This window comes from Carcharhinus amblyrhynchos, chromosome 2, assembly GCF_965287045.1.
Source record: "Carcharhinus amblyrhynchos chromosome 2, sCarAmb.v2.hapA, whole genome shotgun sequence".
Classification (NCBI taxonomy): Eukaryota; Metazoa; Chordata; class Chondrichthyes; order Carcharhiniformes; family Carcharhinidae; genus Carcharhinus; species Carcharhinus amblyrhynchos.
The window spans coordinates 120946383-120957944 of NC_137325.1; the positions used below are offsets into that span (position 1 = coordinate 120946383).

Consider the following 11562-nt stretch of genomic DNA (forward strand, 5'->3'; position numbering starts at 1 on the left):
TTTTAAATTAAATTCAGATTCCACCATCTGCCATGGTGGGATTTGAACCCGGGTCCCCAGAACATTAGCTCATTTTCTGGATAACTAGTTTAGTGATGATACCAGTAGGTCATTGCTTCCTCTGTGGCCTATTCATTGCCACTAAAATGAAGGAGTGGTCTCATGAGCCCTGTGTTAATGCCCATTGGAAGTTCTGCTGATACATCTGTGATCTTGCTTTTGATGGTGAATCTAGATCTGTGGGTACAATGATTGTCCTCTGCTTCACCCTTCCAGAAGAAAGTCTACCATCCTCTTCCTCCTCTAAGTTGAGCTTCTGCAGGCAGTTTGATTTCACTGAGTGTTTTATTACATGAAAGGTGCTAAATAGATACAAATTGATCTTGCTAATTTCATTCAAGTACTTTTGTAATGCGGCTAAGGAACATGGGACAATTCTGTTGCAATCCTGGCCCGAGAAATGGCAGCTCTGAGCTCCCCCTGACATGTAAGCAATAGGTGGGAATCAACATGAAATCCCCAACTATTTGTATAGCTTGAAACTGACCCTGAGAAATAATAAGTAACATGGAGAACAGAAGGGTGCAACCCAGCTCAGTGCCAGGAGATGCAGTGACGTAGTGGTATTGTCACTGGGCTAGGAATCCAGAGAGCCAGAGCAAGATCTGGGGATCCGGATTCAAATCCCACCCAGGCAGATGGGTGGGAAATTTGAGTTCAATAAAGTTCAATTAAAAATGTAACCATGATCATGAAGCCATTGTCGATTGTTGTTAAAAACCTGCCTGGCCCTTTAGGGAAGGAAATCTGTCATCCTTACCTGGCCTGGCCTCTATGTGACGCCAGGCCCACAGCAATGTGGTTGACTCTTAAATGTCCTGTGAAATAGAGGGCAATTAGGGATGGGCAATAATTAATTAATTTTTAAAAAGTATCTCTTAATTTCAAAGTCGAAGAACAGAGTTTGATAAGGTTAAGGAAGAGGACCTCGTCAATGCATCGGAAGACTATGCTCTCACCCACCACCCCCCGCCTCCCCGCCCGCCCGCAACCCTTCCTTCCACCTCCATCCTCCTCCTGCACACCTCTCCTGACTGTTCCTGAGGAACTGTGTCAGTTGCTGGGAAAAGTGGGGAATATAGAGACTTGAGAAAGGAAAGGGAACTTAGAGATGGAAGGGTAGTTTGTGAGGATAAAAGAGTCCAAGTTTGGAATTTTGAGGGCCAGGGTGATGATGAGAGATTTGAAAAGAAATGGAGACATAACCTGAAACAACAAACATTTGAACAAGAATGGTGAGTTAGCTGATCAGTGACCTGGTAGGAATGTGGTTGACGGAGCACAAGACGTGTTTCTTCAAGGAGAAACTTCAACGAATATAGATCTATGTTCGCGAATTATTCCCTCTATATTTTATATTAAAGATTATTGCTGCCAGGAATCTTTTCAAGTGGTCAGGAGAAATGTAGTCCCAAGGTAGTTTCGGTATGAGAGAAATGAGGCCTTCAAAGGAATGGCTGTTGAGATTGAAAGGAGATACTGCCTCGGGGAGTACATTGGAGATACAATGATTTAGAAGCTGGACAGTTATGAAACAGAGATCTATAATTACAGTTACATTTTGAAAGAAAAATGAGCAATGTTTTAAAGAGGGTGCAATTTACCATACAGTTCTCCAGGGTTTCATTATAAGTCTGTGTCTAATATATTGCTGACAACCCTAATGGACAAATTTTATGAGCGGATATTGAAACATTTATGTCTGAGATTAACACTGGTGGCATTTATGACCATATTAGCAAATGCATGAACTTTTAGCATGTGTGGTAGGTTTACAAAAGAACATTATCACATATTAAAAATGTCATCCTTTTACTGTAAACTACAACACGCTAATTTTGGCTTGAAGCTGTACTGCAGACCAAAAGAAACTGCAAATCGGGATGATGGGTTATCCAGTAAACTCGTCACACTAATTTTAAAGTCAGACTTTATCTTTGTCTTTCTCTGAATTATTCATTTAATTAACTGGAGGCTGATTGTACAAGCATTAGGCGAATATGCTGTTAATTTAAGAGTCTGACTCTTCTATATGCAGTCCTTTGTTCTCTGCGCAAGTGACAAATGAATGGATGGGACTCTTTTTAATCCATCAAATGATGGACATATGGAGAAATACTGTCCTACTTCTTGTAGCGAAAAGACCTGGAGTGTATGGCCATTATCCATTGTTAGGAGTGAGTGATGATGTGATATATATGATTAGAGGCTCATGCTTTCAGAACATTCAATCGTTCTGCTGTCCAGACTTCACCTAAAGTCAAACCCACATTAACTGATTTATTGCAATTTTGATTACATAATTCTCGCAGACAACACCAACCAAAGAAAATAAGAATCGTGTCTCAGAATGCAGCCTTCAAAATATCAATTCAAATTGCTCAAATTTTCCCTGCCTTTTTGGTGACATTTTGTTTGTTCAACTGAGGAATGTTACATCACAGAATATTTTCTAATATTTGCCATCCCATGGTGCTGCTTGTTATTTATTTGTTCATTTACCAGACACGAGCATCGCTGGCTGGGCCAGCATTTATTACCCACCCCTAACTGCCTTCCATTTCAAAGAATATTTGACAGTCAACCACATTGCTGTGGCTCTGGAGTCACATGTAAGCCAGACCAGATAAGGATGGTAGACTTCCTTCCCTAAAGTTTGGATGATGTCCCAGATCTTTCACATAGGCAAAAATAACCCGAGACCAAATACAGGGAGAAGGATCAAGGTTTGTGACTGAAGATCATAAAAGGTCAAATGTGATCTTACCTGCCGTTCACGCCATGCTCCCGCTGCGATGAGATTGGAGAATTTGGAGGCCAGTCAAATCTCCGTTCACTGCAGCAGGATAGGAAAATCCTACAGTGATAAGATTCCAGCCATCATTTGTTGATGGGATGTGATCATATCTGGCAAGGCCAGCATTTCATGCCCATTTAAGAGTGAACCATTTGCTGGGGTGTGGAGACACATGTAACTTAGACCAGACTTCCTTCCCTAACGGACATTAGCAAACAAGGTGGGTTTTTACAGCAATCAGTAATGGTCATTAGACTTTAGTTTAAATTTCAGATTTTTATTGAATTCAAATTTCACTATCTGCTGTGGTTGGGTTTGAACCCAGGTCTCCAGAGCATTACCCTGGATTACGAGCCCACTGACAATGCCATTATGCCACTGCTTTCCCAGCAAAGTGAAAACATTTAGTGAAACCTTTCCCAAGTAGGCCGGTTAGTTTAACGTCTGTGGTAGGTAAAATGTTAGAATCCGTCATCAAGGAGGAAATAGCGAGGCATCTTGAAGGGAATTGCTTGATAGAGCAGACGCAGCACGGTTTCATTAAAGGGAAGTCGTGTCTGACAAATTTACTGGAGTTCTACGAGGATGTGTCTAGGGCGGTGGATAGAGGAGAGCCGGTGGATGTGGTCTTTCTTGATTTTCAGAAGGCGTTTGACAAAGTACCTCACAAGAAGTTATTGCAGAAGGTCAGGGGACATGGAGTTGGGGGTAGGGTGTTAGCGTGGATAGAGGATTGGTTGTCAAATAGGAGGCAGAGAGTGGGGGTCAATGGGTGCTATTCGGATTGGCGGTTGGTGACTAGTGGAGTGCCCCAGGGGTCGGTGCTGGGGCCTCAGCTATTTACCATTTATATAGATGATCTGGAGGAGGGAACCGAGTGTATGGTGTCGAAATTTGCTGATGACACCAAGATTGGTGGAACGGCAAATTGCGCGGAGGGTGTGGAGAGTCTGCAGAAGGATCTAGATAGGCTGGGCGAATGGGCCAGGAACTGGCAAATGGAATTTAATGTTGGCAAGTGCGAGGTGGTCCACTTTGGTAGGAATAATGGTAGGAAGGATTATTACTTACGTGGAGAAAAACTGCAGCAGGCGACGGCGCAGAGGGGCCTCGGGGTCCTTGTGCATGAGTCGCAAAAACCCAGCTTGCAGGTGCAGCAGGTGATCAGGAAGGCGAATGGGATGCTGGCCTTCATAGCGAGGGGAATTGAATATAAAAGTAGGGAGGTCTTGCTGCGGCTATATAGGGCATTGGTGAGGCCGCAGCTGGAGTACTGTGTGCAGTTTTGGGCGCCGTACTTACGCAAGGATATTTTGGCCTTGGAGGGAGTGCAGAGGAGGTTTACTAGGCTGATGCCGGAGTTGAGGGGGTTGAGCTATGAGGAGAGGCTGAATAAACTAGGCTTGTACTCGTTAGAGTTTAGAAAAATGAGGGGAGATCTCATTGAGACGTATAAGATGATGAATGGGATGGATAGGATAGAGGTGGAGAGACTCTTCCCGCTCAGAAAGGACAGTAGGACGAGGGGGCACAGTCTCAAGATAAAGGGGGGACAGTTTAGGACGGAGTTGAGGAGGAACTTCTTCACTCAAAGGGTGGTGAATCTCTGGAATTCTCTGCCCGTTGAAGTGGTGGAGGCTACCTCGCTAAATATTTTTAAGACGCGGGTTGATGGGTTTTTGATAAGAGAGGGGATTAAGGGTTATGGGGAGAGGGCGGGAATGTGGAACTGAGCCACGACAGATCAGCCATGATCTTATTGAATGGCGGGGCAGGCTCAAAGGGCTAGATGGCCTACTCCTGCTCCTATTTCTTATGTTCTTATGTTCTTAAGTGTGAAGCTTTTTAAACTGCAAGTTCTGAGAATGGAGGAGATGGATGGATGTATAGTTATGCCTCCTAGTAACAGTTACATCCTCAAGTGGATGTAGTTGTTTCTAGGGGGCATAACTATAAGGCTCATGTTGGGAGATATAGGAGGGATGTCCGAGGTAGATTCTTTACTCAGAGAGTGGTTGGGGTGTGGAATGACTGCCTGCTGTGATAGTGGAGTCGGACACTTTAGGAACTTTCAAGCGGTTATTGGATAGGCACATGGAGTACCCCGGAATGATAGGGAGTGGGATAGCTTGATCTTGGGTTCGGACATAGCTTGGCACAACATCGAGGGCCGAAGGGCCTGTACTGTGCTGTACTGTTCTATGTTCTATTAGATATAAATGGGGGTCGCGGGTGGAATGAAGGACAGTATTGGAAGTACAGAGGCACAGTAATGGAATTGTCAGAAGGAGATTGCAGAACAGGGGTGCACTGAGGCTCCAGAGGGCTTTGTAGATGAGGACAAAGAGCTTGAAAATTGATATGCTGAGAGACAAGGATCCACTGAAGGTTGGCAAGGACAGAGATGATAAGCAAGTATATATTTAGTGTAATATCGATGGGGCATTATCATTCTGAACAAGTTGCAATTTTTATTCCATTTGGATGTAAACGTTTAAGCATAGTTTCTATTTCTTTTAGCAAATGATTTTATTAACCACTTTAAATGCGTCTTATGGATGTTTTTGTGACTGTGCTAGGTTTTAATTCCCATCGGTCTTATTCTGCACTCTGTAACTAAAGGCAATTGATTCTTTATATCTACCCTGCAAATCTGGAGGACTTCCTGTCAGTCAGAAAACAATCCTCTTGTCTCTTTTTTTCTGAATTACAACTCCCATCAAATTACCAACCTACATCACAAGATTACCTCTAGTTTATTGCATTTTCATTTTTGCTAATTGGTGTCCCGTTGTGATTCACTCTCTTTCTATTTAGAGTTCCACTTCTCAAGTCCGCACACCCAGCTGAGATCAATAGATCAGAATGACTGGCACAAGCCGTATTGATGGCACGCACTGTGCTGCAACACTGCCTAAAATGCCATACTTATCACATAGGGAATGAATTGATATCAAAGTATTATATTAGAACAAGGGCCCGATTTTACCATTTTCATTCTAAGTGCTGAATCTGGGCGTAATGCAAATCGACTTAGAAATCTGCTCCCAGACGCCTCCATACGCTCACAGCCATCTCCAGTCCTATTCACGCTGTGAGTGTGGCTTAGTGTGAAACGATCGGAGCTCTGAACTGCGCATGCACAGTTGGAAAAAAATTTGAAAAAGCACACCCGTGTTGGATCGCTTGTGAGTCGCAGAAGGTGGAGAAAGCAGCCCAGGAGCAAAAAGTGGGAGCAATGGCACCCACAGACATCACTGTCCCCCATATCCACCCTCCCCCTCCACTACCCAGACTGATCGCCACCTTTGACACCCCCCTCCCCACCCATTGCCCGCAGAGTGGCAGTGGACCCCCATGCTGCCCCATCAGAGATCCATCTGCCCTCCCCCCCCCACCGAAACTAGAGATCCATCTGCCCCCCACCTCCACCAGTGAGCGATCGGGCTTCCCCCTTCCCCCCCGAGATACATCTTACCCTCTTCCCTTCTCCCCCCAGACAACAGTCTAGCCTCAATGCCACCACCCCCCCCAGAGAATGGTCTGGCCTCACATCGCCCCCCCCCACAGACAACGGTCTAACCTCACTACCAACCCCCTCCCCAGAGAATGATCTGACCCACCTTCCTCCACCACCACCTCCTACACCACCCCCCTCCAGAGGAACATCTGACCCGCCTCCTCCTCCCTCCTCACCAGACAACGATTGGCCCTCTCCCCCCACTTTGCCCCCCCCCCCCCACCAGAGATACATCTGACCCGCCTCCTCCTCTTCCCCCCTTAACCAGACAATGATCTGGCCTCATTCCCCTCCCCCTCCAACTAGAGAATGATCTGACCCACCTCCCTCCTCCCCTCTACCACTGATCTGAGTCAGGGAGCCGTTGGAAGCTCTGAACTCGCTCTTCAGAAGCTAGAGCGCTAGATTCAGACTTATATTTAGCAGGTCCATTACGGTGCGGTTCCAGATTGGCAAACGCGGTGGTATAGGGGGAAATGCTGATAGAGTTGGACAGACAGTTTATTAATTCAATTTAAATGTGTGCAAATGCAGTTAAATCGTCGTTGTGCCCGATTTGGGCGTGAATCGAATCACCACCATTCCCGGGTTTTGGTAAAGTGGCAATCTGCGTGGATGCAGACGGGGATCGCGTTAATGGCCTCACACTCAACTTTACCACGTTTTTGTGCCCAAAAGCAGGCACAATGCAATGGTAAAATAGGACCTCAGCAATATTCTCAGCACAGCCCTGTAGACCCGTGCCAGTACTAAATATTCAACAGGCATATACTACTCTGAGTCCATTTGTTTTGTCCTTTCTGCAATTTTTTTATAGAATTATTGGAATCAAAGTACAGAAATATTGGAGTAAAATTACCTCAAGTTACAATACTCTTGTTGGTCTAATATCCATCATGGGAAATCGGTTAGAATTCATAATTTTAGATCAAATTAATGAATATGTAAAGTCACACAGAATCCTGACCATGCAGAAGGAGGCTATTCGGCCCATCGAGTCTGCACAGACAACAATCCCACCCGGGCCATATCACCGTAATCCCACTCAGCTAATCCCTCTAACCTACACATCCTGGGGCACTAAAGGGCAATTTAGCATGGCCAATACACCTAACCCACACATCTTTGGGCTGTGGGAGGAAACCCATGCAGACACGGCGAGAACATGCAAACTCCACACAGACAGTGACCCAACCTGGGAATCGAACCCAGGTCCTTGGCACTGTGAGACAGCAGCGCTAACCACTGTGACGCCCTGCCGCCCCGTGCCATTGGTGGATTGGTTAAATAAATGTCAAGATTGCCAATTTTAACACTTTTAACTTCAGTAATGAGGTGACTTAACAAAAAGAAGACGAAATAGTTTTTTTATTCATTTGTGGGATATGGGCGTCATTGGCTGGGCCAGTACTTATTACCTGTCTCTAGTTGCTCTAAGGAAGGGTTGTGAGCTGCCTTCTTGAACTGCTGCAGTGCCTGAGGTGTAGGTTAACCCAGAGTGCTGTCAGGGAGGGAGTTCCAAGATTTGCCAATTTACTAGCTCGTATCTTTAGAGGAATGGCAATCATCATTGGATTGCTGCCCTGCCTCGACGTTTCCCTGACGCAAGGCTACTTTACATTCCTTCCATTCCAAGCCTGACTTTTCAAGAAACGCAGAACCCAGTGTCCCTTGGAGAGCTCCGTCACAATGGAGCAGAGTCCGGAGTAGAGACAGGATATGTTTTCTTTTTACAACACTGACTGCCGTTTGGTAAGTTTAAGGATCCATTTTGAATGGCAGTGAGTGGGCGAGCGGATAAGTGAGTAGGTGGGTGAGGCAAGTGGTTAGGACGGGTGAGTGGGAGAGAGTGATGGATGAGGTGGTAGGTGGGTGAGGTGGTGAATGGATGGGCTGGCAAGTGGGTGATGGGTGAGGTGGCAGATGGATAAGGTGGCAGCTTTGTGAGTGGGAGATGCATGAAGTGACAGATGAATGAAGCACTAGCTAGATCTGGGAGGTGGTCAGGTTGGTTCGGGGGCTGTTGGGTGGGGTGGGGAGATGGTCAGGTCGGGGTGCATCGATTGGATCTAAGGGATATAGCGTGGGTAATTGGTCAGGGGAGTGTGGTGGGGTAGTGGGGTGGTCAGGCGGTAGTCGAGTGGTCAGGAGGTAACTGGGGAGTCAGTGATTTGGGAGTCAGTTGTGTAGTTATCCAGGACTAGGTTTTACTCTATCTAGCACCCAGGAACAGTCCCAAGGCTCCGCCCCCTAGCTCCAAGTGGAAGCATTAGTGGAAGATCCTGGGAGGAAGGAGAATTGCTCACCAATCCCCATGTGTATCTGTGTATCAGGATTTTCACAGAGTCCTGATGTGCATCTACGTCATACATCTGGGAAGATTTGGACCAATGTATCTAAATTGGAAATTTTCTATTTTGGGAGGAAGAACAAAGAATAGGAAGTAAGTACTCAATGGAAACATTCCAAAGAAAAGGAGGGCGTAAATAAACAATTCCTTAAAAGGCTTACAATGGCAGCAGTGCGTACCATCTGCAAAATGCACAACAGGAACTCACTAAGACACCTTGGGCAGCACCGTCCTAACCCTAATGTCTAGAAGGACAAGAGCAGCAGATACCTTGGAATGTCACCACCTGGGAATTCCCCTCCAAGTCCCTCACGATCCTGAATTGGAAATATATCACTGTTCCTTCACTGTCACTGGGTCAAAATCTTGGAATTCCATCTCTAACAGCACAGTGTGTGTCCCCAAATTACATGGATTGCAGTGGTTCATTCAAGAAGGCAGCTCACCACCACCTTCTCAAGGGCAATTAGGGATGGGCAATAAATGCTGGCCTAGTCAGCAACTACCACATCATGAACATGACATTTTGAAAAAGGTAGGTAATGCCATAAAATCGACCACTGGCATTTTGGGTTTAGCAGAGCATGGAATATTTTACCATCGGGGACCATTAAGGTAAAGAACGTTGCATATTTTAAGGGAAGTGTGGAGCAAGTTTTTAAACAGAGGAAGTCAGAGGCCTTTGGGAGAGTAGGGTTCAAATGAGGAGTCACTGAACTGAAATATTGACTCTTTTCCTCTCCAGAAATGTTGCCAGATCCTTTGAGTATTTGAAGCAATGTTTGCTTTTATTATGCGAGTTGGATTGGTTTTGATTGCTTTAACATTGAGCCAGCACAGATATTATTACTAAATGGCTTCCTCCGGTGCTGTAGTTATTTATAATTCTGTTTGTGCAAGAGATGCTTCGCTGGTTTACAATACAGATGCACACTAAAATTGCAGTAATAAATAGAAATGAATTGTTGTTGGTTGCGCACTATATGGGATAAAATATAGTGGGGCGAAAAGATGGAATTCATTGTAAGTGGGAGCAGAAGTATGTTAGTGGGGAGAATTTACAAAGCAAGGTGTTGCAAGGAAAATGTTACTATAGGTAGGTGGTGGGTGCACTATGGCAAACGCTTTTAATTTTAAAAAAGTTTCATTTTTGCTACATGTTGATCAGAGTGCTTTTTTTCCAATGTGACACGCATGGCTTCTTCGAAGCTTCTTCTAAGCTTCAAATTCTGCAAATGTAGATAAAGTTTCCCTCTTTCGTCTTTAATTTGGGATAGAAAAGCAACTTGCTGCACTTCTGTGTTGTTTCCTGGAAACACAGAGCATTCAGGCCAATAAAATTGTAATATAATAGCCTGAATTTCATGTTCGCAGAAGTGAGCTGACAGGGGCATGCGTGGCGTTAGATTGAAGCAATGAGTTTCCTGCTGGATTCCTGCCCACCCTGAGCCCAATACTGGGGCTTGGGCAGGCTGTCCGTTCTTGCTTCAGTTGAGGCCCCTAAGTGGCCAATTATTGGCCATTTCTGCTTCAATTTTGAGGCTGGCAGGAGGATTTCCCAGGGGATTGGGAAGCTCAAAGGTGATTGGGCTTAGGCGTCGAGCAGAAAGGTTGGGAGGGGATCCTCCATCAAAGGCTCCCTTTTAACTTTGGATGCCCAGTCCCTATCTTCCAGTAAACTTGACATACCTCCTCCTCCCTGCCAGCCTCTCCCGCAACACCAAAAAGCCCACTTCCTACCTCCCTACGTTCCCTCTCCTGGAACTCCAAAAACTTCCCTTGCCTTCTAGTCCTTGGACTTTGGCTCTGTTCATCTTCATCCACTTCCTCTTCTGTCCACTGCAGCTCCTGTCTGAAGGAACTAGAGAGATACCAGCCAACCAGACTGGCCACTAACTCTCTCTGAAGGGGGAGCTTCCTCCAGAATGAGGGGTGAAAGTCCCGCCTTCGGCCAACTGAGGTTCATTCAAGGGTGTAACTCAAGGATGGGTTCCCCACCGATGTTTTGGACAGTGGAAAGGAAACATCCTTAGTAGTGTGTCTTTTCAATAGGCAATCATCACAAATGTGGTGAAAAATAATACAGCAATTCATTTTAGTTACTTAAAAATAGACTGTAGTATACATGCATTCAGTCTAAGTAATATAACTAATTCTTTTGTTCAAGAAAAATCCTTTAAACATAGTCAATTACTTTTTTGCAGGTCGGTGCTAAAACTGAGGTACAGAATCCCACTGGATGGTGAGCTGAGCTGAGAGGTCCCTGCTTTGGTTCTAGACGTATCTAGGGCCCAGAATCATTTCTCTATCAATCCTTGAATCAAAACGCCCTGAAGAATATATTCAGTGTATGGCAAGCTATGATCAAATTACCCATTTATAAAATTACAGCTTACCAATGAATGTAGTCTCTAAAAATGTGTACTGAATAAAATAATAACACTGTCCTTGCTGAAACACTGTTGAGAACCACTTTGGCTCATCCTGGCTCCTCAGTTTGGTCAATGCCAGCCTTGGGCTGCTTTCCTGTATGATCACAGTAACCATTATAATGCAGCTTTTCTTAAGATAAATACACTGCAGTTAAATACTAACATTCCTTTGAAGTATTTCTGAAGGTGGTAAAATGACATAAATTCTACATCACACCTGGATGTACTGCACAGATTAAAACATATAACAGATCTCATGGTTATAGCTGCACTAGAGAGTAATAAGACCATTTACCCTGAGTTTGTTTTTGTAATCTATTCCCAGAACATTTTCTTTATTCATTCAGAGGACAGGGGCTTCGCTGGCTGTCCAGCATTTATTGCCCATCCCTCGGAGTGCAAT

The 11562-nt window shown here is 45.0% G+C and overlaps 1 protein-coding gene across 1 annotated transcript in view; it reads left to right on the forward strand.

The window, feature by feature from the left end:
• Positions 1-11174, forward strand: part of LOC145361580 (integrin beta-1-like) — a 93282-nt gene extending 82108 nt beyond the window's left edge. Inside the window, exon 14 of the mRNA XM_080217423.1 lies at positions 10932-11174. Coding sequence (XP_080073549.1) covers positions 10932-10942 — 11 coding nt within the window. The 3' untranslated portion in view covers positions 10943-11174. The remainder of the gene's footprint in view (positions 1-10931) is intronic.
• The last annotated feature ends 388 nt before the right edge of the window (positions 11175-11562 follow it).